The sequence below is a fragment of the Thecamonas trahens genome (genome assembly GCF_000142905.1).
Source record: "Thecamonas trahens ATCC 50062 unplaced genomic scaffold supercont1.51, whole genome shotgun sequence".
Lineage (NCBI taxonomy): Eukaryota > Apusomonadida > Apusomonadidae > Thecamonas > Thecamonas trahens.
Window position 1 is genome coordinate 161,809 of NW_013657629.1, and position 26,203 is coordinate 188,011.

General features: G+C 64.6%; 5 protein-coding genes across 5 annotated transcripts in view; 1 reads left to right on the forward strand and 4 right to left on the reverse strand.

Annotated features, from left to right (window-relative positions):
* Positions 1–591: 591 nt before the first annotated feature.
* On the reverse strand, positions 592–4,539 carry AMSG_09827 (uncharacterized protein; the record flags this gene model as incomplete). Its single annotated transcript, XM_013898799.1, has 1 exon — positions 592–4,539. The coding sequence occupies one exon, from the start codon at positions 4,537–4,539 to the stop codon at positions 592–594; it is 3,948 nt and encodes a 1,315-aa protein (XP_013754253.1).
* Positions 4,540–5,083: 544 nt separating this feature from the next.
* On the forward strand, positions 5,084–12,309 carry AMSG_12292 (uncharacterized protein; the record flags this gene model as incomplete). Its single annotated transcript, XM_013898831.1, has 4 exons — positions 5,084–6,253; positions 6,584–8,520; positions 9,379–11,096; positions 11,132–12,309. The coding sequence occupies 4 exons, from the start codon at positions 5,084–5,086 to the stop codon at positions 12,307–12,309; spliced, it is 6,003 nt and encodes a 2,000-aa protein (XP_013754285.1).
* Positions 12,310–12,350: 41 nt separating this feature from the next.
* Positions 12,351–13,297, reverse strand: AMSG_09831 (uncharacterized protein; the record flags this gene model as incomplete). The annotated part of the gene is made up of 2 exons (XM_013898800.1): positions 12,351–13,113; positions 13,284–13,297. 2 exons carry the CDS (start codon positions 13,295–13,297, stop codon positions 12,351–12,353), a joined length of 777 nt encoding a protein of 258 aa, XP_013754254.1.
* Positions 13,298–13,758: 461 nt separating this feature from the next.
* Positions 13,759–15,799, reverse strand: AMSG_09832 (uncharacterized protein; the record flags this gene model as incomplete). Its single annotated transcript, XM_013898801.1, has 2 exons — positions 13,759–14,918; positions 15,340–15,799. The coding sequence occupies 2 exons, from the start codon at positions 15,797–15,799 to the stop codon at positions 13,807–13,809; spliced, it is 1,572 nt and encodes a 523-aa protein (XP_013754255.1). The 3' UTR covers positions 13,759–13,806.
* A 193-nt stretch (positions 15,800–15,992) lies between these two features.
* The window catches only part of AMSG_12293 (uncharacterized protein), a gene marked incomplete at both ends in the record, with an annotated part of 10,656 nt that continues 445 nt past the window's right edge, over positions 15,993–26,203 (reverse strand). The window contains 5 exons of the mRNA XM_013898832.1: positions 15,993–19,222; positions 19,449–19,534; positions 19,880–20,627; positions 20,996–22,265; positions 22,692–26,028. Coding sequence (XP_013754286.1) covers positions 15,993–19,222; positions 19,449–19,534; positions 19,880–20,627; positions 20,996–22,265; positions 22,692–26,028 — 8,671 coding nt within the window. The remainder of the gene's footprint in view (positions 19,223–19,448; positions 19,535–19,879; positions 20,628–20,995; positions 22,266–22,691; positions 26,029–26,203) is intronic.

Genomic DNA, 26,203 nt, shown 5'->3' on the forward strand with positions numbered 1-26,203 from the left:
CCGTTACCCCCCCCCCCCCCCCTCTCTATCAAGACCCAGTGCTCTGAATGCCTCTGCTGTCTGGGAGACATCGTCTTGGTTATGGTCGCAGCTGGGCCAGTGTCGTCAGTCCACCCTCGACACGAACACTGTTGTGAGGTGGTGAGGTGGTGAGATGGTGAGGTGGTGAGGTGGTGAGGTGATAATGAGCTGGATCGGAAAGTTCTGGTTCCTGTCAAGCTGGTGGAAGGTGTTGTCGAGTGGATGGTGTGGTTGTTGTGGTGGTATTCTCTCCATCCCGTGCTCCAAACGTCCGGCTGGACCGACACGTCGTGGTTGATGCCCGCCAACGCCTCCCCCCTCTCTCTCCCGCGTACTGCTGCATCCGCTGCCTTTTGCTTCCGAAAGCATCCGCTGGTCTCCCGTCGATACTCATGATCATTTGTGTGTGTGTGTGTGTGTGTGTGTTTAGGAGCCCAAGGTGGTGTTCAACAAGGTCCCCTTCTGGCCGAACAAGACGCCGGAGGATCAGTAAGCGTGTGCCAGTCATGGTCTCGGACGCCGCAGCACATTAACCGCCGGCCGCCTGCAGTAAAATCAAGGACAGCACAGTCAGGCCTCGTCGGGATCGCCGACGTACGCGTCGGCCCACTCGAGGTAGCCGAACCAGAGCCAGACATCCTCGAGGCCGAGTGGGCGCGAGACAAGGTTGGCGGCAATGACGTAGATAACGCCGACAGCGGTGACGTCGAGGAGCCCGGTGTAGGCAAGCTGACGGCAGACAGCCTCCATCGAAGTGTTGCGGAACTTGAAGAGCCGCGCGTGGAGAAAGGCGCCGTTCGGGACGCACGAGAGGACCGACGGCCACGCTGTGTCCATGGCGTGCTGGACTCCGAGCGCTCCGGCGCCGCGCTCCACCATGTCCACGTGCTTGATTGTCAGCCGCAGCCGGTTCGAGAGTGGCTCGTGGACTCGGACGAGCCAGCCCGGAGCCCGCGATGCTCGGTAGGCCTTGATCAGCTCAGTCAGCTGTGCCTCCATGGTGAGCGCGATGGCGCGGGTGGCCGCCCGGTCGAGCGCCGGCCGTACCTCCAGTCGTGGCGGCGTGTACCACGGCTGCACAGGCCCGGCGGTCGCAAGGACCTTGTCTGAGAAGAATGGCTTCCAGTCGCTCCGTGACGACAGATCCCACACCAGCCGATCGACCCGGTCCTGCTGCGCCACATTGAGCCACCCGTTGTCGCCGTTGAAGAGCGTGCCGACAGAGGCAAACGGAAAGCCGGCGTCGTCGCACGAGGTGAACATGGCACCGCTCGCAGCATCAAAGTGAACCACACCCATCGGCCGCACGTTGGGCCGAGCGCGCTTGGAAAACTTGCGCGGCTCAAAGGCAAGCAGCGGGTTGTGCATCCGCGCCACCGAAGAGTACCGATCGAGGCCAGGAGTCCGCGCCCCGCCACCAAACTCTGACGAGAGCACCGACTCGAGGCCGAGGAACGACTGCGAGTGCGACTGGTGTACGATCGAGGTCCGCGACCGCGAGTGCGAGCCGCGCTCTATCCCGCGTGGCGAGAGCATGCCCCACTCGTTGCCGTCATCGTCGCCGTTGCCGCCGTCGGCACCGCCATCGGTCGTCGAGTAGAACGAGTACGTGTACTCGTCGCGATTGCCGCCACCTCCGACCTCACCGCCACCCGCATGAAGAGCTATCGCGTCAGCCACGACGCCCGCGAGCGAGTTGCGCCGTCGCCGACCGCCTGTCGAGCCAGCATCAATTGCAGCCTGCTGCACCCGCTTGACTGCAGCTTCAACCGAGTCGACGGACGAGTCGGAGCATGCAGAGTCAAACGAGTCGTTTCCGTCCCGCATCGGACGCTTGTCGAGTGAGCCGCGCCGCAGTGCAAGTGCCGCCAGCCCGACATCGACCGAGCCGCGTCGCTTCTGTGCCGCTTGGCTCGTCGGCGGCAAGCCGGCCGGCAGCTTCAGGAACGCCGCCGAGTCTACAAACAAACTGGCCGAGTCGCCCCCGCTCGGCAGGTCTGGCGTCGAACCACGTCGGCCCCACCGTGGAACCGGCCGAGCATCTCCAGCCAGTGACCGGATTGCCGCCTGGGTATCCGCCTTGAGCGAGGCGTCGACGAGCGACGCCCGCCGCTTGGCGGCCACTGCCGGGCCGTTGGCATCGCCGATGACAAGCACGTTACCCATCGCGTCGACGACCGACGGCCGCCGCGATGCCGGTTTGGCGTGCGTCCGCGACCGCGTCTGCGAGCGCGAGCGCGAGCGCGACCGTGGCTGGCTCGCTGCCGCATCTGGGCCGTGCCCCTTCCCCGCCTTTTCGTCTGCCGTCCGCTTCCGCCGCTTCCGCCGCCGCTTGTACGGAAGCGGGCTGAGAGTGACGACCCAGTACGCAAACGCACCGGTTGTCCGCCGGCCAACCACCACGTATGCGTCGGCGCCCGCGCCGATGAGCAGCGACGCAAGGAGAAGAGCCTTCTCCAGCTCGGACGCCGCCTTGCGCGAGATGACGACCGCAGGCGAGAGCGTCTGCATCCGCGGTTGGTTCGGCTTCCCGCACGCAATGTCTGTCGGGAAGCCGTCGTCCGAGAGCGCAGAGACCATGGCAAGAAGCTCGACCTCCGAGTGGCCGGCAGCTGTCGAGGGCATGGGGCAGACAAATGACGGGAGCCAGCGGAAGCGGTTATACTCGTCGATTGCAACGAGCTGAAAGGCACGCCGCGGCATGGCCGAACACGCATCCTCCAGCGACTGGAGATAGAGCTCCCACAGCGCGCCGCTGGCAAGATCCCTGCCCTTACCGCCATCGGCCAGCATCTCGGCCACGTCGTCGAGGTTTGCTGCCAGCAGCGAGTCGAGGTTGGCCTGGCGCGTCGACGATTGACGCGAGCCATCGGGCACCGGCTCAGACTCGACCTCCAGTCCGGCACTCAGATCCTCCTCCATCCGCCCCGGATACAACGCAAGCCAGAGCACGTCTGGTGGCACAAAGTAGTGCTCCATGATCTTGGGCGAGAGCGCCGAGAGCCGCACCTCGCCCGGATCGGCGGCGTTCGCGTCGTGAGCAGCGTCAAAGTCAGTGGCAAACGCAAGCGAGACCACCAGCCGCGGCCGCAGAATCCTAGCCTTGCCGCCACTCTCCAGCTGCTTCCGCTCACGAGCGGCAGCAATGGCCGACTCGAGCACGACAGCAGCCTCAAGGTCACCGGCCTTGTTGCGGGAGATGGCTCCGGTTGGAAGCGAAATGCCGCGGGCCTCCGAGCCGTCTGACCCTCCCGGCGATCGCGGCATCGACCGGTCGCGTGCCGGGTAGAACGAGTCGAGCGCGGTGAGGCCCGGCGACTTGGCGTGCGCGCCGACCGGCGTCTTGGCGCGCGCCAGCCGCGACGGCTCGGTCCGCTCGGGGAACTTGTAGCATGCGGCGTTGGGCGAGACAAGGCCACCAGGCGCAGAGAGTGCCAGCGCAAAGTGTGCGTGCTTGGCGGCGTTGTGGAGGGCGACCGAGAGCGGGAGCGAAGCCGCGCCGATCCACTCGGCATGCGGTGCCGGCATGTGCGCCACGGCGTCGTAGACTTCAAAGTGCAGGTGAACGTTTGATGCCCAGACCTGAATGTCGCTCAGCCGTGGCGATGGGAGTGGGATCCGCAGCTCGAGGTCTTGGTGCCACTCGGGGTAGAGCTCGCGAACCAGCACCGGCGTCCGCGCCGAGACTGCCGGCATCGACTCGGACGGCGAAATCCGGGCAACAACATACAGAGAGAGCGCCTCATACTCGATGCCGGCGCCGTGCGGGAGCGGGCGGACCCGCGCCAGACCCTCGACGTCGAGCGCTTCAAAGATGCGGACCTTGAGCACCACCTCGTCGGCGTGGACGCTCGCCGAGGCGTGCTTCAGCAGCGAAGACACGCCGGGCAAGTATGCAAACGGACGCTTCGAGGCCCGAGCAAGCGAGCGCGGGAACGAGACCTTGCGCGCCTCAAGCCGATCGATGAACGAGGCGACAACTGGGTGCAGTGCGTCCGAGAGGAGACCAACCAGCGCCTCAGGGCTCCGCTTCGACGCCGAGGTGCCTGCCGCCTCGAGCGGAAAGAGGCGGCGGAGGATGGCGGCAAACTCCGAGTACGTCAGCGGCGACTCTGAGCCGGGCGCCATGAGCAGCTGGCGGAGCGTGTAAGCATCGATGACAGACGAGCTCGATGATCGCGTCGACGAGTTCCGGGCACAGACACGGAGAGCGGCAAGCAGCTTCTCTTGCTGATTGGCAGCGTCGCGAATGACCCATTGAATGAGCTCGAGAAAGTCATCAAAGTCAACAAAGCCCAGCAGCGTCGAGTCGAAGCGGTAGATGAGGTCGGCCACATCGGCCAGAGGCCGTTCGGGGCCAAAGTGTGGCAAGAGTGCGTAGAGCTCATAGAGGCCGAGACAAGGCGCACGGGCAGGCGGTGTTAGTGCATATGCCTCAAACACCACACGTAGCAGCTCTACCTCGGTAGGGAGGAACAGTGCCATCTCCCTGGTGAGGTGAGGTGGCTGTTGTTGCATGGGGGGTGGGTGGGTGGCGGGTGGCTGTGGCGGGCGGGTGGCGAGCGGGCGGGTGGCTGTGTAGCTGGGACGGATTGGGACGGATTGGCGCCATGGTGGGTGATGGTGATGATGATGATGATGATGATGATGATGATGATGATGATGATGATGATGATGATGATGATGATGATGATGATGGTTGATGGTGATGATCTTGGAGATGTTGGATTCGATCATGGTTGTCGCGGGTTGCAGGTTGGGATGGAACAGGCCGGTGCCCGAGTTGTGGTCATCCATCATCATCTTTTCTGTCTCTGATCGGCCGCCATCACTGAACTTGGCGTGGTGTCGACATGGATCCGTTGTGGCGCATATGCGGGCAGGGGTGGGTGTGGGTGGGTGGATGGAGGGGGAGGGGGCAGGACAGGGATGTCCCTCTGAGAAAGTGAAAAAAGGTCGCACATTTTCCTGTGCCGCTATTCTCCTTCTGACAGGCCCCGGGCACGGGTAAGGGCAAGGGTGAGGGCGATAGCCACGCCTCTCGCCCATTCTGAACACAACTATGCGGAGCGCCCTTCTCGCCCCCCTCTCCCTGCTTGCCCTGACTTTTTCGCTCTGTATGACACTGCTGGTCGTCCATGGGGCGAGCGCGGACCAGGTCGACGACCAGGTTATTTGGGCCCAGGTGTGCGACCCGGGCACGCTGTTCAGCACGAATGTGAAGACTGGCGAGACATCGGTGGTGGGAGTGACGGCCAATACAAACGGGCTGGACATGTTTGGCGTCCATGCCTCCTCGCGCACGCTCTACTGGGCTTACTACAATATCAACGAGATGCACGCTTACATCGCCAAGGCCTCGCTCGACGGATCCAAGGTCAACACGACCTGGGCGGATGCCGGCGGATCGCGGGTCTACAGCATGACCGTCTCTGGTGATGGCACTGTCTACTACCAGGGTGGTGGACGTAGCTTCTTCCGGGTCGAGGCTGATGGCTCGTCGGTCGAGCTTGGCACGTTTGCAGGCAACGGCGGCGGCGGGATGAATGGCGGCGTGGTCGTGGTCGACAACGGGGCGACCGGGTACTTTGGCGCTGACGACGGCACCTTTCCTGGTTGTGTTGGCGGCATCGAGGTGTTTGGCATTGCCCATGACTCGGCGACGGCGCCCAAGCCGTTCAACTGTACTACCGGCAAGTTTCCGCGCCGTCTCGCTGCTGTCGGCAGCAATCTGCTGGCGCTCTCGGACCAGAACACACCCTTTATGAAGACGGTGAGTAGGATCACTGGCGAAGTTGAGTCGTTTGTCTCGCTCCCCGGTCGCGCCGGCGGTATCACTGCCACGCCTGAAGGCTCGTCGATCTACGCCATCACCACCGGCGGCGTGGTCCGTGCCGACGCTCCGCGCTACGCCGCGTTGACCAAGGTCGCCGACTTTCCCTCCTCGGTCTCGCCGTATTGCATTGGTGGCGGCGCCGCCTTTATCCCGGGATCCAGCAGCGTCCACATTGACCTCATCTCGCCGTCGTCGGGCCCGATCGCGGGCGGGACTGTGGTATTTGCGGTTCTCAGCGAGCCGGCCACATCCTCGCCGTCCTCGTGCGTCTTTGGCACCCTGTCGAGCCCGGCCACCTTGGTCGCCCCGCAGATCGTCTCGTGCATTTCTCCCAAGGCCGCCGCCGCCGGCAAGGTCAGCTTTGCCGTCGAGATCGATGGCCTCCTCTCGAACGCCGTCACCTACACTTACCAGTGACGACAACGTCACGTGGCTTAAACGCCCCCCCCCCTCCCCCCCCGCCAGTACGGCGACCATGACACTAGCTGATCTCCCCATCTCCAGAAGGTATGCCCGCCCCTGCGCGTCATCCTTGGCTGGCACCATTCCTCTCGGCTGGCGAACGAACAAATGCTGCGATTGGCAAATAGAATGAGGGTGGGCGGAAGAGCCTGGCGAGTCGCATCGATGGGCAAGAGCGAGATAGGGGCAGGTACCATGGCGAGTATGCTGGGCAGGTTGTCGAGCACTGCAAACGACCGGTCTGTACCGGGTACCAGCAGCGAGGACGCGACAGTGGTGGTGGTGGGTGGATATGGGGTCTTTGGCTCGCGGCTGGTGGCGAGGCTGACGTGCCACGAGGGGCTGCGAGTGGTGGTTGCCGGACGATCGAAGGACGATGCGCAGCGACTGGTGGACGATCTGCAGGCGGTGGGTGACAAGAACATTCGGGACATTCCCTGGCCATTTGCTGGACCTGATGCATCGTGGCGGGCGGTGCCCAAGTCGGCGGAAGCGGTCCGTCCGGACGTCCTCAGCCCGCAGTGGTACATGTCGTGTAGCAAGCTTGAAGCGGCAGCCCTCGATGCGACGGCAGAGGCTGATGTCCTTGCCAAAGCGCTGAAGGAGCTGCGCTGTGGGCAGGAGGCCAGTCGCTTGCTGGTGGTCAACACCTCTGGCCCGTATCGGGCGACAGACGAGGGCTATGCGCTGGCGCGCGCCTGCGCCGCGGCCGACGTCCACTACTTGGATCTTGCAGACTCACGAGTGTTTGTGGCTGGCTTTGACGACAACGTGCCGGTGTCAGAGAAGGCGATGATCCGAACAGCCGGCTCGACGGTCTCAGCGCTGTCCACGGCACTGGCGGACGCGGTCGAGGACGCGGCCGGGCCCGGGTGGGCGCTCGCTGATGTCGACTACTTTATTGGCGTCGGGCACCAGGGACCACGCGGCCTCGGGACCATCCGCTCGGTTCTCGAGTACTGCGGGAAGAAGTTCTCTGCATTCCGCGACGGCACCGCCGACGACGCGACCGAGATCGGCTGGGGCTCGCTCTCGTGGCGGGGCTTCCACGGCTTGGCGACACCGCGGCTGGTTGCGCCGGTCTCTGTCCCGGACATTGATGCCTTTCCAATGTGGTACCCAAACCTCCGCAACCACCGGTTTGCGGCCTCGCTCGAATTGCCTGTGGTGATGGCCGGGATGCGTGTGCTGGCATGGGTGCGGAGCGCGCTGAGCATCGAGTCATACGATCGCCTTGCGCCGGCGCTGGCGGCGGCAGCCAAGTTGCTCTCGCCGTTTGGCTCACCAGACGGCGGCATGCACATGCGCGGCACGCTTGTCGACACCACTGGCGAGCGCAGCGAGCGGCCGTTTGAGGCGAGTCTCATCGGACAGGCCGGGTACGGGCCGGACACACCTGTCGTGGCTGCCGAGCTGGCGGCGCTGCAAGTTCGCGACGCGGCGCGAGCTGCCCGCCCGCTACCGCCACACATGCTCGGAACTGGCCTCGCCGGCAAGCTCTTCTCACTCGATCAGTTCCGGGCGCTGCTCGACGGCGCAGGCGCGCCGTTCTCGTGGCGACTGGCGCTCGACGACGAGGCTGCAGAGGGTGGAGCGAGCGCGAACGATGCCGGCGCGGCGCACGCGTTCACGCGGGCTATGGGCGCGGATGAAATCAGTGCCATGCCACCGGCGCTGCGCGCATTCCACGACACTGGCGGCAAGGTTCGCGGCGCGCTGACGGTGACCCGCAACAAAGCGATGCTCAACAACCTGGTGACGACGCTTGGGATGCTGCCGAAGGACTCGGGCGGCGAGGCTGTGGCGGTCGAAGTGACCTCTGAGAACGGGCTCTGGCACCGCAAGTTCTTTTCAGGCCCACCGTCAAAGCCCGGCAAGATCATGTCGCAGCTCAAGTCCGTGTGGTCGCTCATGCCACGGAGCGCGTTCAACGGCGCGTCTGGAGTGGTCTTTGAGTCGTTCTACGGCGGGCTGATGAAGATGGCGTTCCACGTTTCGCCGCTTGGCGATCGTGGCGCTGATGGCTTCCGGCACACCACCAAGGGCATGTTCCTCCTCTGGGGCCTTGTTCGCATCCCGTTCCCGCTCATGCTCCGCGGCGACGGCTACTCGCTCGCGCACCCAGATGGGCGCGGCTGGTACGTCAAGGTTGACATCGATGCGCCTATCATCGGGCGGCTGGTCTCGTACGAGGGCGACGTGTACGTTGTAGACGACGAGTGATCGTTGACCACTGACCAGACCAGTTGGACCACTTATCCGGCCGACGACTAGCCCGGCCGACGACTAGCCCGGCCGACGACTAATCCGGCCGACGACTAATCCGGCCGACGACTAGCCCGGCCGACGACTAACCCGGCCGACGACTAGCCCGGCCGACGACTAACCCGGCCGACGACTAACCCGGCCGACGACTAATCCGGCCGACGACTAATCCGGCCGACGACTAACCCGGCCGACGACTAACCCGGCCGACGACTAGCCCGGCCGACGACTAATCCGGCCGACGACTAGCCCGGCCGACGACTAATCCGGCCGACGACTAACCCGGCCGACGACTAGCCCGGCCGACGACTAACCCGGCCGACGACTAACCCGGCCGACGACTAGCCCCGCCGACGACTAATCCGGCCGACGACTAACCCGGCCGACGACTAACCCGGCCGACGACTAACCCGGCCGACGACTAATCCGGCCGACGACTAACCCGGCCGACGACTAACCCGGCCGACGACTAGCCCGGCTGACGACCAACCCTGCTGATCAGCTCGACGACCGTCTCGTCTAAATCGACACCTTCTCCCCCAAATCCCCCACAAGTCGCAACCACCTGAACCACCCGCGAACCCCCCCCCCCCCCCCCTGGCCTCGCTCCACCCCCCCTCCCCCTCCCCACCCCACCCCACTCCCCCCCCTCACCCATCCATGCCAGGCAGAGGCAAAGGAGGCGGTGGCAGGACATCACGGGCATCGACGGCTGTGTGCGTGGCGGTCCGTGTCCGACCGCTCAACCGTAAGGAGCGAGAGGCTGGCGACGAACTGGTGGTGGGGAGGGATAGCCAAGGCGGGACGCTGACGCTGACCAATCCAGCCTTTAAGAGCCATCGGCAGGAGGAGCAGGGCTTTGATGGAGGGGCCGATGCCGAGCGAACGTTTGTCTTTGACAAGGTCTACTGGTCCTACGCCGCATCCGAGGACGATTACGCCGGACAGGAGATGGTCTTTGACGAGCTCGGAAGCCAGTTCCTTGATGCTGCCTTTGCTGGCTACAACTCGTCTGTCTTTGCCTACGGACAAACAGGTTCGGGCAAGACGTACTCTATGATGGGGATGGCCGATGATCCGGGCCTCATTCCCAGGACTTGTGCAGAGATCTTTGCCCGGGCAGAGGCTGGCCTGGCTGACGGCTCGCTGACAAAGTACTCGGTCGAGGTCTCGTACTTGGAGATCTACATGGAGAGTATCAAGGACTTGCTTAACCCTGGCGGCGGTGCGGGCGGCGGGCGCGGAAAAGGGCCCGGCGGCGCGCTGGTCGTCCGCGAGCACGCCCGCTTTGGCGTCTTTGTCCCCGGACTGGAAAAGCTGGTGGCAGCGTCGAGCGACGACGTGGTCCACTTTCTGGAGCTCGGCTCCAAGGAGCGGACGGTGGCGGCGACTAAGATGAACAACTCATCGTCGCGCTCGCACGCCGTCTTTACCGTCTATCTCACCACCGAGGCACCGGCCGGCGAGGGCGGGACCGCCACCCTGCGCGCCAAGATGAACCTGGTCGATCTCGCCGGCTCGGAGAACCAGAACAACACCGGGGCCAAGGGGACGCGGCTCAAGGAGGCTTGCGCCATCAACAAGTCGCTCTCGGCCCTCGGCAACGTCATCTCTGCACTCACGTCCAAGTCGCGGAGCAAACGGCACATTCCGTACCGTGACTCGGTCCTCACCCGCCTGCTGCAAGAGTCGCTCGGCGGCAACGCCAAGGCCATCATGCTTGTGGCCATCTCGCCGGCGTCGTCCAACTACGCGCAGACGTACTCGACGCTCTCGTTTGCCGAGCGTGCCAAGAAGATCGTCAACTCGGTCTCGCGCAACAAGACCTCGAACCAGGACATGGTCAAAGCGCTCAAGGCCGAAGTCGAGCGGCTCAAGACGCTGCTGGAGGCCGGCGGCGAGACCACCCGCGAGCCGGTGGTCGAGGAGCTGCAGCGCAAGCTCGACGAGCAGAACGCCATCATTGCGGAGCTCAAGGTGACCGACGACGAGCGCCGCGAGCGGACCTCGCTCATTGTCCTCGAGCGCGAGGAGCTGCTGGCCTCGCAGGGCATCTCGCTCCGCCAGCTCGGCTCGGCGGTAGGCAAGCAGTCGACGCCGTATCTGGTGAACCTCAACCCAGATCCGGAGCTTGCCGCCTCGCTGGTCTACTACCTGAGGCCGGGGCGGTCGACGGTCGGCGCGTCGGCCGACGTTGCCGACATTGTCATTGCCGGCCTTCGCGTCCTTCCTGCCCACTGCGTCCTGGACGTCTCGCTCGACTCGGGCGCGTCGATCACACCGCTCACCGACGCGCTGACTTATGTCAACGGGCATATTGTCCGCGACGCGGCTACACCGCTCACAAATGGCTGCCGCATCATCCTCGGCAAGTCGGTTGTCTTTCGCTACATCTCGCCGCTCGACGCCGAGCCGCTGCCCGAGTTTGGTTGGGACGACGCGGTCCGCGAGATGTCTCTGGTGCTGGGCATCGGCGGCGGAAGCAGTGCTGGACACGGGGGCACGTCGCGATGTACAGCTCGCTGCGAGCTGGCGGCGCCGACGCAGCGCCCGGCGCCGAGCCTGTCGATCCGCGGATGTCGCTCCTCGCCGAGGCGGCGATTTTGGCAGACGAGGGCAACGACCTAGCGCGAGCCATGCAACGGCCGGTCATGTTCTCGCCGGATCTGGAACCTGCCGTTGGCGGTGACGACGTCATTTCTATCCGGTGCTGCTCGATGGTCAACGGACGAACGATTGTGGTCACACTTGCCGAGTTCAAGCAGCGGATCGAGGCGATGTACAAGCTCTACGCCGAGGCTGGACTGGGTGACGACAAGGGGCTTGTTGAGGACGAGGTCGAGTTTGACGATCCGTTCTCCATCCACGCTGCCGACCAGCTGGTCGGCAGCGGGCGACTCTCGCTTGAGCCGCTGCTCAAGGGTCACGCCATCGACGAGCTTGTCGAGATTGTGAGCGAGGACGGCGCGGCTGTAGGGCGCCTCCACGTCCGAGTTGCTGTCCTCGAAGCGGCGACGTACAAGCCGATGCGGCAGGTGCCGTCGTTTGCGCACGCGCGCGGGACTGAGATCATCTTTGTCCTCGACATTGTGGGCGCACACTCGGTCGAGTCACCGGCCAACTCGGGCATGTTTGTCCGCTTTACCTCGCTCTTCCCGGAGGAGGACGTACTCAACGTGACGGAACGCGGGGTCGGTCCCGGCAACGCGCCCAAGTTTGGTTTCCGCGAGCGGTATGTGCTCGTTCTCGACGACGAAGTCTACGACGTCTACCGCGAAGAGCCGATGCTCCTCGAGCTGTGGGGGCGCAACGAGGTTGTCGACTCGGTGTTTGCCGGCGTAGACCTCGGCGCCACCGACGCATCCATCGACACCGAGCTCATGGGCGCGTTGCAGAGCGAAGTCGCCGAGTTGCGGAGCGAGAACGCCATCATGCAGACCAGGCTTGGCGAGGCACAGGCCTCGGTCGCTTCCCAGAAGCGTATCATCACCTCGCTCCGCCATCAGCTCGAGGTCCTGGGAGCCCGCAAGAGTGAGCCAGCGTCGGCGACACCCACCAGCCATACCGAGCCTGTTGAGGTCACCGTTCAGGGCAGTGACGGGGACGACAGCGGGAGCAGCAACGGCGAGGACGGCGCAGCGGACGCAGAGCAAGGCGTGAGCGACAGCGGGTGCAGCGGCGAGAGCAGAGGCGGGAAAAAGTCGCGAACGTGCGCTATTCAATGAACACAAGACGGTGGGGAGCGCGGCGCGGGTTTTCGCAAGACTCAGGCCAGCTCTGCGTCTGCGGCGGCAAGGGCAGCGGTGACGACGGCTTCGAGATCGTCGGCAGCAGCCTGGGTCGCGTCGTGGGCGTCGAGGGCAGCGGCCAGCTGTGCACGACGGGCCTCGACGTCTGCGGTGAGTGTGGCGAGGGCGGCGTCTTTGTCGGCGAGGGCAGCGTGGAGAGCATCGACTTGGTGGAGGGCGGCAACGAGCTCGTCGTGCTTGGTTGCAAGCTTGTTCTGCAGCTCGGTGATGGAGGCGTCCCGATCGGCGAGGGCGTCACGGAGGCTGGCGAGCTGGAGATTGTGCTCGGCCTCGGCGTCGGAGATAGCGGCGTCGACCGAGGTGACAAACTCATCCATGACGGCGCTCTTGGCGCGAAGTGCCGAGACCAGCGATTCTTGGGTCTGGGCCTCTGTCCGTGCGCGGGCAAGCAGTTCCCGCGCCTCGTCGCGCTCCGAGACCAGCTTCTCGACAGCAGCGCGAATCCGGGTCGTTTCTGTCTGCGAGCGCTGTGCGGCAGAGGCCTGCGCGGCACGCACACTCTCGAGCTTGGCCTCAAACTGCTCCATTCGCGCCGCGTTGGCCTTTCGCTCGCTCGCCAGAGTCTCAAGCGCCATCTGCAGCGCGCGTTGATGGCGCCCAGGGCTCGGAGCAAGCGGCGGCTCGCGCGACGGAAGCGATGTCACCAGTGCTGACGCCGACAGCGCAGTATCCTGCAGCGGCTGGTCGTCCTCGACCTCGGGCACCTGGACCGAAAGAGGCCTTGGCCGACCAGGCACATACGGTGGCGGAGTGGTGTGCGGCGCCGATGGCGAGTGCGGGATGACGGGCGGGGCGACTGGCAGCAGCTGTGGCGATGAGAACGGATGCACCGGATGCGGTGACGGCGGCGGATGATCAGGCGGGCGGATGGCAGGAAGTGTGTCTGTGACAGAGCCGGCGACATGAGCTCGTGCGGGAGCGAGCTGATCTTGTCGGCGTAGTGGTGGCCAGTACCATCAGCTGGTGGTGATGGCTGCGAGGTCAATGGCGGGGCAGATGCAGAGGGAGCCGGCGACAGGAGGTGGTCGAGGGACGATGGTTGCGGTGGCGGAGTCGGTGACGTGTATGCCGGCGGTGTCCGGTGGGAGGGGGACAGGTGGGAGGAGTGGGAGGAGTGGGAGGAGCGGGAGCGGCGGAGGGCGAGGAGGTGGGTAAGGGGGTGCCGAGGATGGTGGTGGTGGTGGTGGTGGTGGTGGTGGTGGTGGTGGTGGTGGTGGTGGCGGTGGTGGTGGTGGTGGTAGTCAGCTGGTCGGTCGGTCGGGCGGTCCGCTTGTGTGGCAATCCGACGGCTGTGATGGAGGACGCGAGGCGCAAGGCTATGCTCTGCAGCGACAGTAAGGCCTCTCTGCAACAAGAAGTGGGAAAGGGGGTGGTGTGTGTTTGCTTGGTGTTGGTGGCGGGGGAGGGGGGGGTCTACATCCAGGCCGAGGTGCCCATGCGGATCATGCAGGCAAAGTTGGAGAGCATGGTGCCCGAGTCGCCGGTGTAGCACATGACGAGGGCGATGTAGGCAAAGAGGAAGCAGGTGCAGTAGGTGCAGAGGTAGAGGTTGGGCGAGCCGTGGTTGGAGACGAGCTCGCGGTTGTACACGTGGGTGGCCTCCTCCTCCTCCTCGTCATAGGACGACTCGAGGGCGGCGAGGACGCGGTCGCGGCGGCCGACACGAACAGCGGCGATGCCCTCCTCAGGATCGTCATCGCCGAACATGAGGTCGGCGGTGTAGGACGACGAGCCCTCCTCATCGTCGTGCTTGGCCTTGAGGGTCCTGGGCGAGCACGACTCGCAGCAGAGAAAGTTGAGAGTCTTGGAGAGGAGGCAGAGGTTGCGGCCCATGAGGGCAACAAAGAGCGACATGCGGAGGTCCTTGCGGAGCTCCGGGTTCTGGTAGTAGTGGCGCTCGATGGTGGCGAGGTAGAGGAAGGTGTACCGCGCGAGGGCGCCGATGGCATAGATAAAGTAGAAGATCCAGGCCAGGCGGATGAGGACGGCAAAGGTGCGGAGGCCGCCCTCGGATGTCCCGGCGGGGCACACGCCCTCGGGCTGGTCGCGGCAGTAATCGGCGACCTGTGACTCGAGGTCAAACAGGTGGGCAAACCAGGCACAGATGGCGACAAAGATAAAGAGCACAAGGCCCACAAAGAACCACTGTGTCAGCGAGTGCTGCGTCTGCGGCCGCGCCTGCCACGACGTCTTGTGCGTCCACGCCGTGATCCCGCCCATGGTGTAGAGCACAACCGCAATCCAGTTGAAGACATGGAAGTACGAGAGCGGCGCCTCGATGACAAGCTGCGTGATGACAAAGAGCAAGTGCGTGAACGCGAGCAGCATGGTTGTCACTGAAATCGTCCGCCGGTACCACTTGCGCGAGTAGTCGTGCCGCCGCATCTGCACCATCCGCAGCCGCGTCACCGCATCTGCGTCCAGCCACCGCAGCACCTCGTCCTCAAACGACTTGCCCTGTCTGCCTCCCGTTCCAGTTCCACGTTCCAGCTGCGTCAGCCGCTGGTCGAGCGTCTCAAGCGAGACTGCGGGCCAAGGGAATAACCGTGAGTGATGGAGATTGTGGGGCAGAGAGCCAGCCAGCCAAGCCAGCCAGCCAGCCAAGCCAGCCAGCCAGCCAGGCTACAAATTTTGAACCAAAGTGCGAAAAGGCTCACAAAGTGGCAATGAAATCGGCGCCAAACGGTGGCCACCATTAATCACATTGACAAATAATCGTTGGTTGGGGGGGAGGGGCTGGGAAAGGAGGAAAGGGGGGGGGGGGGGGCGTGCGACTGACATTAATCGATGACTCATCGATTGTTGTTGCGGTGGGCGGGAGGCAGGGAGTGGGGGGGGGGGCAGGGTGGCAGGACGAGGAAGTGCACGGGGGAGGGGAGGGAGCGGGGGAGGGGAGGGAGGGGAGGGAGGGGGGGGGAGAGAGAGAGGGGAGAGGATATGACGTACGCCTGCGCTCACCATGGCTCTTGGCCTTGAGGCGCTCCAGCTTTGCGCGTGCGTTGAGGGTGTTGGCGGTGGTCTTCTGCGACTGGAGAATGGCCTCAGCTTCGGCGATTTTCTCTGCCCGCGACTTGCTACCCTTGCGGGAGGAGGAGGACGCCGGTCTGCGGGAGGAGGTCCCACGGGCATCATCATCATCACTGGCTCCACCCCTTGAGCGAGAGCGAGAGCGGGAGGCGTTCCGTGACGCGTTCCGCGAGGCGTTCCGCGAGGATGTGGAACGGACGTTGCGCGACGAGCTGCCCCCAGCCGAGCCCCGCCCGCCGCGACTCCGCGACGACCGGCTCCCGCCAGGCATGCTCCGCGCGTTGCGCTTGCTCGAGCTGCGGCCCTTGGACGACGACCGGCTCCGCTTCGACCGCGGAGCTGCGTCATCTCCCGAGAACGACACCGCGTTGGGGTCCATGGTGTGCAGAGGGAGAGTGAGGTACCGTCCTCGCTCACAGCTCTCGCTCTCTCCGGCCCTTGGCGTGTCGGTTGGCCGCCAACCGACGACCGATGGCGCGCGGGCGGGCGGCGGGCGGCGGGAGCGGGAGCGCGGCGACGGCGGCTGATGCTGGCGAGTCTGTGGCTTGGGGCAAACGGAGCGAGACTGGGTTTTACGACGAAGCGGCGGCGTCGCCGGGCTTCATGGCCTCAAACATGGCAATCGACTCGTCGACGCCGACAAGCTCGACCTTGGCAGCCTCGAGCTTCTCGACGATGACGACCTGGGCGGCCTCGGGCACCTTGTCCCACTTTGCCGGGTTCGCCATCTTCTTCTCGATCTTGGTGACCTCCTTGACCAGGGCGGTCTTCTTCTTGGCGAGCTTGGCAAGCTCGCGGTCGACGTTGACGACGCCGGCCTTGAGCTCGAGGTGGACCGAGGCGCCGGGCGCAAAGACGTTGACGGCGCACTGGCGCGGGGCCTCGCCGTCGGCGACGACGGTGACGGACTCGGCAAAGGCGAGCCACTCGACGTAGGTGGCGTAGCGCTCGCACGAGGCGCGGGCGTCGTCGGTGGCGGCGGAGAGGTAAATCGGGGCCTTCTGTTTGGCCGACGAGAGGCCGTACTCGGCGCGGAGAGCGCGGGCGCCGGTGAGCGCAGCCTGGAAAAAGGCAAAGTCGGCGAGGATGGCGTCCGAGGCAAACGCCGGGTTGTCCTGCGGGTACTCGGCGAGCATGATGGTCTCGAGGCCGGCATCGGCGTGCTCGGGGCGGCGCGGGAGGCGCTGCCAGAGCTCCTCGGTGATGAACGGCATGAAGGGGTGGAGGAGGCGGAAGCCGGCCTCCATGGCGGTGTAGAGGGTCTGGCGGGTGACGTCGCGGACGCGGTCGGGCGTCTCGGGCGAGGTGATGACCGGCTTGCAGAGCTCGATGTAGTAGGCGCAGAGGCGGCCCCACCAGAACTCGTACAGCGTCGAGGTGACCGGGATAAAGTTGTACTTGGCGAGGTTGGCGTTGACCGAGACCGTGGCCTCGTTGAGCGAGGCGAGGATCCACTGGTCGGCCGGCGACCACTCGGCGGACGAGGCCTCAAACTCGGTGGCGGTCCACGGCTGGAAGTTGTCGCCGAGGCAGTGGAAGACGGCGTAGCGGGTCGCGTTCCACAGCTTGTTGCAGAAGTTGCGGTAGCCGACGACGCGATCGATGTCAAGGTTGACATCGCCGCCGGTGCCGGTGTACGAGCAGAGGCCAAAGCGGAGGGCATCGGTCCCGCACTCGGGGATGCCGTCGGGGAAGTCGGCCTCCTGCGAGGCCTGGGCGATGGCAACCTCCGACTGAGGCAGGTTCGAGTTGGCCACCGTGTTCTTGAGCTCCTCGAGCGAGATGCCCGAGATGACGGCGAGCGGGTCGATGACGTTGCCGAGCGACTTGGACATCTTGCGACCGTGGGCATCGCGGACCATGGCGTGGAGGAAGACGTCCGAGAACGGGAGCTCGTCCATGAGCGCAAACGACATCATGACCATGCGCGCGACCCAGAAGAACAGAATGTCCTGCCCGGTCTCGAGGAGCGCGGTGGGGAAAAAGGTCTTGAGGTCCGGCGTCTCGTCCGGCCAGCCAAAGACGGAGAACGGGAAGAGGCCCGAGGAGAACCATGTGTCGAGGACGTCGTCGTCCTGGACGAGGACCACGTCGTCCTCGGCGACGCCGAGCTTAGCGGCGGCGGCGGTCCGGGCCTCGGCCTCGGTCCGCTCGACAACCCAAGCGTCGTTGTCGGCGAGGCCCGAGTCCGGCGCGTCGGCGGCGGACGTCGAGATGCGCCACGCCGGAATGCGGTGGCCCCACCAGAGCTGGCGCGAGATGCACCACTCGGGAATGTCCTCCAGCCAACGCTGCCAGTTCTTGCGCTGCGACTCGGGCACAATGTTGAGGTCGCCCGAGGCTGCGGCGTCGATGCCGCGCTGCGCGAGCTCGGTGCACGACATGTACCACTGCGGCTTGAGCATGGGCTCGACCACGTCGCCCGACCGCGAGCAGAGGCCAAGGCGCATGCCGGGGTTCGCCTCCAGCCCGCGGTACAGGCCGCGCTCCTTGAGGTCGGCGAGCATCGCCGTCCGCACATCGAACCGCATCATGCCGGCGTACTGCCCGCACTCGTTGTTCATGGTTCCGTCCTCGTTGAGCACGTTGATGAGCGGGAGCTCGTGCTTGAGGCCGAGCGCGTAGTCGTTGGGGTCGTGCGCAGGCGTGATCTTGACGGCGCCGGTACCGAACGACATGTCGACGAGCTCGTCGTCGAGCACGATCGGGATGACCCGCTCGAGGTACGGGTGCTTGACAAACTTGCCGTGAAGGTGCGAGTACCGCGGGTCCGCCGGGTGGATGCACACCGCCGTATCGCCGAGCATGGTCTCAAGACGAGTGGTGGCAACGACGATCTCGTCGTCGTCGGCATCAAGCACGCCGTCGGCGTCGCAGATCTTGTACGCAAACGAGATGATGCAGCCAAACAGGTACTCGCCATCGTGGTTCGGCACCTTGCGCTTGACAATGCCGTCGAGGTCGATGTAGTCGACCTCGATGTCGGAAATGGCCGTCTTGAGCTGGCACGACCAGTTGACGAGCCGGTTGTCGCGGTAGATGAGGCCCTTCTTGTGAAGGCGGACAAAGGCTTCGGTGACGGCCTTGGCCCGGGTCTCGTCCATGGTGAAGACCTCGCGCTCCCAGTCGAGCGACGAGCCGAGCTTGCGGAGCTGGTTGGTGATCCGCGCGCCGTACTCGGCCTTCCACTCCCACACCTTGTCGACAAAGGCCTCGCGCCCGAGGTCGTGCCGGGTCAGGCCGTCCTCACGCATGATCTTCTTCTCGACCACAACCTGGGTGGCAATGCCAGCGTGGTCGACGCCAGGCACCCACAGCGCAGCCTTGCCCTGCATCCGCTGCCAGCGGACGAGCGTGTCCTGCACCGCGTTAGTCAGTGCGTGCCCGAGATGGAGCGAGCCAGTGACGTTCGGCGGCGGAATGACAATGACATACGTCTCCTGGTCCTCGGCCACATCCTCGGCCTTTTGCGAGAAGAAGCCCGACGCCTCCCACCACTCGTACCAGGCCGACTCGACCGCCCGCGGCTGGTAGGCCTCGAGGAACTCGCCGAGCTGCTTCTTCTCGCCGACCGGAGTCACCTCGGTGTAGGTAAAGTCCGCACCCTTGTCCTTTGACTTGCTCTTCTTTCCGCCCTTGCCCTTGGGCTTGCCCTTCTTCTTGTCCAGCTTCTTCAGCTTCTTCTCCTTGCGCTTGCCCGACTTGAGCTTGTCCCCTCCGCGCTCCTCCGGCAGCATGCTCTCCAGCTCCTCCTGCATCTTACCGAGTTCCTCACGTGCAGCCGCAATCTCTTCCTTCGGAGCTGTGCAGAGGGAGGGTATGTGCATGAGTGTAGGGGGGGGGGGGGGGAGGGAGAATGTCCCTGCGGGGAAGGGGACATGGATGAAGGACCAAAAACCGGGGAGAGGGGGGTGGTGGTGGTGGTGGTGGGGATGGGGCATAGAGAAGGTAGCAAGGGAAAGAGGAGGTGGGAAAAGGGGATGAGCAAGTAGAAGAGGGTATGAGGAAGAGGGTGAGGGTGTTCGTACCGCGGTTAGAACGGAGGTTCTCGATAGCCAGCTTGTGCTGGATGATGGACTTCTGCAGCAGTCCCGCTGGCGAAATGGTGGTGGCACTCATGATGGTTGACTTGAGGCGTCGGGGAATGAGTGAGATGGTGTCGGTTGAGAGTGTGAGTGAGGAAGGGGGGAGGGGGAGGGGTTTGATGATCAGCACATCGATTACATCGGGTTGGGCATCCGTACCGTGCGTACAATATAGAGTGTGAGAATATGATGATGATGATGATGGAGGTGGTAGAGGGCACGTAGGGATGGGAGTGGGGTTGGGGGTTGGGTTTTGAGGTGGGGGTCGGGGCTGTGGCTCGAAGGTTCGAGCTTCGTGCCAGGACGAAGCAGCGAAGGCGGTGGCCTGCAGGCAGCTCAGGCGGAAGGACAGCGTGCGTGCGCTAGGCATCCACAAGATCGTCAGCATCACCTTGGCGCGTTGAAGAAAGGCAATGTAGTCGGTGGAGGAGAGGCTTGTCTGGGCGGCGTTCAGTGCCTGCTCGACAAAGCGGCCTCCGCGGAGGTAGACGACGCGCGAGGCGTAGCACTCGAGGTCGGCATTGTGCGAGACCTGGACAACGGTAACGCCGGCGCGGTTGACACGGAGGACAAGATCCATCATAGCCACCGTGTTGGCGGTGTCGAGGTCGCCAGTCGGCTCGTCGAGGAGCAAAAGCTCCGGCCGGTTGGCAAGAGCGCGGGCAATGGCCACACGCTGCTGCTCACCCCCGGACAGCTCGGATGGCAGATGCGAGAGGCGGTCACCTAGGCCGACATACGTCAGCAGCTCGATCGCTCGCTTGCGGCGCTCCTTCTTGTTCAGCTTGCCGAGCAGAATCATAGGCAGCTCCGTCTGCTCAAAGGCAGTCATAGTGGCGATGAGAGAGAAGTTCTGCATGACAAAGCCGATTGACTCGAGGCGCAACTTGGCCAGCTCTGCATCGCTCGACTCTGCCGACACAGCATGCCCGACGACTTCAACAACACCATCTGTCGGCTTGTCCAGCGTGCCGAGGAGATTGAGCAGCGTCGTCTTGCCGCCGCCCGATGGTCCGCGGAGCATAACAAACTCGCCCTTTTTGATAGCGAAAAACTCGGACGAGTCATCCAGTGTGATCCCGTCCAGCGCAACAACTTCGCCGCCGCCCTCGAGGGTGTAGCCTACGGGTGTGGGTGCGGGTGTGGGTGTGGGGGTGAGTGGGGCGAGGAGAAGGGGGGAGGGGAGGGAAGGGGAAGGGGGTGGGGTGGTGGTGCGCGTACGCTTGGAGACGTCTTTGACGACCACCACGGGGGATGCCGTGTCGTCTACGTCCACGGGGGCGTCCATAGGAGAGGGTAGTGGTGTGTGGTGTGTGTGGTGTGTGTGGTGTATGTGGAGCGTGTGGGGTTGGCTGGTGTTCGCTCGGCAGGTTTGGTCGGCTGACGACACACGCAAGGGAACGTCGGGTGGTGTCGCTGGGTTCACAGTCCGGATGCCACAAAGATAGCCGCAACGGTGATCAACGTAGCCGTGATGGCGGTGGTATGACTGGGTGCGACTTGGGTGGTTGATGATGCCGGTGATGACGAGGTCACCGCCGATGGCGCCGGCTGCATCGACTTGCTGTCGCCAGGGAGCGAGCGCCGGTTGAGCGATGCGCACGGCGTGTCCGATCCCGACGGATCAGTGCCGTCCCAGTAGAGCGGGTCGTAGTCGGTACAGCCAAAGTCAAAGTACGCCGGGCATCGCTTGACCAGGTCGTCGCAGAGGGTACGACACGGCGCGATGCGGGCCGGGCCGGCAGAAGGCGTGCAGCCTGGGAGCGAGAGCCCACAGAGCCAACGGGCGTAGGCGTCGCGGCAGTCGTCGCACGACCAGATCGAGTACCGCTGCCGACAGTCGATGAGCTCCAGCGTGCGGGCAAATCGGTCGTAGGCGGCAGCGGCCGCCAGCGCGCCGAGCGCCCCGGTCCGCGACCCGCGGCCCGACGAGACCGTCCCGTTGTACGATCCCGCCGTGAACCGGTCGCAGAAGGCCAGCACCGGGAGCGCGCTGGTCAGCGCGGCAGGCACAGCCGCCAGCGGCACACACTCGGGACCATCGGTGAACGTCGCGCTTGGCCAGACAGCGCCACCACCACCGACCTCACCGCCGCCCCAGAGCATGCCGACGGCCACACCGCCGGCCGTCCCGTTGACTCTGACGACACGCGATGCGAGCCGGACGTAGCCCGCCTCTCCGCTTACATCCCGCCACACGTCTGGCACGCTCTGCAGCGGCACACCCACGGCACCCGTGCCATCCAACGGCGTCGCACCAGGTGACAGCCACGCCAGCTCGCCCGCGCTCATCACAGCCCTCAGCCCGCACGCGCTGTCCGGCACAGCAGTAGACGGCAACGCAATCGCGGTGGCGACTACCGAGTCGTTTGCCGGAGGTGCGTCAAAGCCCACAGCCACTACAAGCTCGGTGGCCTCGGGTAGGTACGCTACATCGACGATGCTGGACGCGCTCTCCGGGGCTGGCATCCAGTCGGCAGCCAGCGCGGCCAGAGCGTCGCTGTTCTCGCCGGGCGCGACGAGCCCTGCAGGCCGATCGAGCACCACATGCACATCCACAACCCAGCCATCAGCGGACGAGTTGTCAGCAGCCGCCAGGACAAGATCGGGAGAGATAACTAGGCGCGCCGCCACCCGTCGCGCCTTCCAGGGAGCCGACTCGCTCTCGACGTCGAGGAGCGGAGGGGAGGAGATCGGATCCGAGACGCGGCGAAGGACGAGTGCCGTGGCGAGAGCAGCAGCAGGAGCATGAGCCGGAAGCTGGCAGAGCGAGAGCGAGAGTAGCAGCGGAGCGAGACGCGGAGCGGAAGGGAATGCCAGCGGGGCGTAGATGGGGATCGATGTTGTTGTCGATGATGATGCCAGCGGAAGCGGTGCGGTGGTGGTGGTGGTGGGGAGCGGGAGGGTAGTGGAGGTGGTGGGGTGGGCGAGGAGGGCGAGGAGGAGGGCGAGGGCAAGGGTGAGGGACATGTGTACGAGTGTGTGTGTGCGTGTATGTGATGGGAGTGGTGGGTGGGTGGGTGGGGGTGGGGGTGGGGGTGGGGGGTGGGGTGGGGTGGTCGGCCGGGCGGACGGCAGGTGGGCGGGCGGGTGGCAAGTGGGCGAGCGGCAAGGTAGCGAGAGAGGCAAGCAAGGGAGGGCAGGCAGCTAAATGTACTTTTTGAGGACGGATGCATGGACAGCGACGTGAATTGACCAGTCGATGGTGGTCTGCCAGCCCTTTTTGAGGCAGATGTCGATGAGGGAGCGAAAGTAGTCTGCGGCTTCCTCCTCCGAGGCGCCAAGCTTGAGGACGCGCTGGAGGTAGCGGAGATCCTCGAGGGTTTGCAGCTCAGGAATGCCGGTGGAGACCATCATGGCGAAGAGGTTAATGAGCATGTTGGAGTGGCGGCGGAGGACGTTGTAGGCGCGGCAGCAAATGGAGACAAACTCGGCAAAGCCGGCCGAGTCCTTTCCGCCCATGACGTGGACCATGTCCGGGGTGAGGACAAACGGGGTGCGCTCGCGGGAGATGCCAAACTTCTTCTTGATGTTGCCCAGAAAGTGGCCAAAGTCAATGTGGAAGAGATGGCCAGCCTGGTCGAGCATGATGTTGTCGTTGTGCCGGTCGCCGATGCCGAGGACGTATGTGGCGACGCAGTAGCCGGCACACGAGACGATAAAGTTGGAGACAGCCTCGGCGTACTGGGCGTCGGTCGGGTTGTGGTCACGGAGGTAGTCTGCAAGCGGCGTCGACTTGAATGCGCCTGCGAGACCGCCCTTGTCAACCTGGATGTCGGCGAGGGTAGCGGCGTTGAGGACGACCTCGATGTACCCGACCTCGTCGCCAGTGGAGATGGCGACGTACGGCTTGAGACGGAGGTCCATGTCCTCCTGCTGCCACATCTTGTCCATGATGCGGATCATCTGCAGGGTGAGCATGTCCTGGCGCAGGTCGTCGCCTTCTTTGAAGATCGAGTAGCACGGCGCGCCCTGGCCGTCGGCGTTGGCAAAGACGAGCCAGAGCGGCATCTTCTTGGACTGCATGAACTTGCACTTGTTGAGCACGAGGCCGTTGACCTCGATCGACGGGTTCTGGACGAGCTGAACTTTTGCCGGGAACTTGACGTTGGCCTCGAGGTGGGCCTGGAGAACCTCGGGCGTTGCGGTCGGCACCTGCTTGATGTACACCGCCGACTCGACGAGCGATTGGGTGAGGCGGACCTGGCGGAGGAGCTCGTCGCGGTGCTGGCCGCATCCGCGGCAGTAGGCCTCGAGATAGAGTGAGAACCTTGTCTGGACCTCAGGAATGTGCATCTCGGCCTTGAGGCACCAGAAGAAGACATGCCCGAGCCGGCGCGAGCGGAGCGACCGTCGAATGAGGAATCGGGCGAGCGGCGTGTCGTGGTAGTTCTCGTTCTTGAGCGCCTGCACGAGCTGGATCATAAAGTCAGAGAGCTCGTCGTCCGAGACCGAGAGCAGAGCATTGACGGCAAAATCGCGGACAACAGTGTCCATGATCTGTGCGTCGAGGAGCTCGAGCGCGTCCAGCGGCGAGGCGTACGGCGGCCACTGGCGGAGGATCTGGTAGAGCTCCAGGACCGCCATCCGCTGATGGTATGGGGTCGAGAGGATGAGTTTGGCGAGGCCGGCCGGGTGGGCGCTGAGAATGTGGTATCGGTGCCGCCACATGACGTCCTTTTCTGCCGAAGAGAGGCGGTAGACCGAGTCCTTGGAAACGAGCGAGGCGACGGTAGCCATTTCGTCGGCATCCGGGTCCGGCGTCGGCGGGGTGGCGACCGGGAGACCGAGCTGGGTGGGGAAGACGACCCTACCGGCAAAGGCCGGGAATTGCAGTTGGAGCAGTGGCGCTGTGTTGCGGGCCGGGTTCTGCTGTGCCGTCGCAATGGGATTGGCCTTTTCAAACGGCCACAGCGCGAGGGTGGCGCCGGCGGTCTTGAGCGTCCCAGCGTAGTCAACGACCGGCACGTTGATGGCGCCCAGTGGGAGTGCGTCCTCGACGGCCTGCCCGCGGACTGCATCGAGCAGGGCGGCCTCCGAGGCGAGAAAGATGGTGACGCAAAGCCGGGCGGCGCGCGGGAGGTCGGCAACGTCAATGTCAAACTTGAGCTCTTCGTCCCAGCGCGGCGAGTCGGCCATAAGTACGCCGGCGGTCCGCTGAACGTCGGCGAGACGGACTGAGCCGTGGTAGAGGGCGGCCTCGACGTAAACAACAAGATCCGAGAGCTTCAGCACCTTTTTGGTCTGCTTCTCGCGCTTCTTGGCCTTTTTCGACTTGGGCTTGGTCGACTCAAACTTGAGGTCCTGAGCGGCGCGAATGCGGACACGGTAGGGGACCTCGATCATGTCCCACATGGAGAGGGTGGTGGAGGCGATCGACGGAGCGACCATGGCCTTGACCTCCTCGGCACCGAGCGGGTGGATCGAGAGCGCGGTGTGGACAAACTCCTCCGGGTCGGCAGACGGCAGCGCTGAGAGCAGGTCCTCCTCGTCGACCTCGGCAGTGGCCATGGCGAGGGCGTCGTTGCGCGACATGATCGAGATGTGGATGTGGTCGTGGCGGAGGAGGGCGCGGCGGACCGAGTTAAAGTCGGCGAGCGGCGTGTCGCCGACGTAAAAGTCGGCCGAGCCGTAGCACTTGAGCACGTAGTCACGCGGCGAAGCGTCGTCTGGCACGCCGCGGAGCACCTTGCGGTGGTTGGTAAAGAGAGAGTCAAGGACCGAGGCCGGGACGTCGAGCAGGTCCCAGGCCATTGTCTTGGACTCCCACGTGTTCATGTAGTGGAAGCGGACGTAGGCCGGCTCGCCACGCAGCCGCTCGGCGGTCGACGCCGGGAGCGGGAGCGAGCAGATGTCGGGCGCGAGCGCGTATACACCGCCTTTCCGGTTGCGCATCTCCTCTTTGATGAGCGGGATGACCTGGCGGCGGAAGGCGCGGATCTCCGGGTCGCTCTCAGCCTCGTCCGACATGGCACCGACACGGCCGGAGAGCATACCGATGCGGGCGTGGATGAGCTGGGCACGGACGTCGAGATCGTACTGGGCCTCGTTGACGAGGCGGACTTCGATGCAGCCGTCGTCCGACTCGACGCCCTTGAGCACAGCAGGCAGCGCCTGCAGCTGGGCATCCTCGTTGTGTGCTTCTACGGTCTTGCCGCCGATCGAGAGAATAAACTCGTGGGTCGACGACAGCCGCGAGCCGAGGGTGGCGCGGTCGACGTTGACATTGGCCCGCTTGACAAACTTGCCAAGCACGCCAAAGATCTGGGCCTTGAGGCCTGCCACGGTGATGGCAGCAGGCACTGTCAAGACACGTGCATGAGACGGGACTGCTCGGAGCGCAGTGGTGATCACCGGCGAGCACCGCTCTGTGGCCACATCATCAACTAGCACCAGAGTCACCTCTGTCAGTGGAACAGAGTCCAGCAGAGAGACCCCCGAGCCCGAGACAGACGAGACTGCCTCCACCAGCGCCAGCCGCTGGCTCAGAATGTGGTCCTGAAGCTTCTCCGAAGCCCGCACCCTTTCAGCCTCACGAACATTTGCCACACCTCCAGACTTGCGGTACCGCCTAGCCAGAGTCTCCAACTATGTGTGTGTGGGGTGAGGGGGAGGAGGGGGGTGAGGGGGGAGGGAGGGACGGATGGAGCGGGAGCTGAAGATTTTAGAACTGAAAGGAAATATAGCTGGTCGTCATT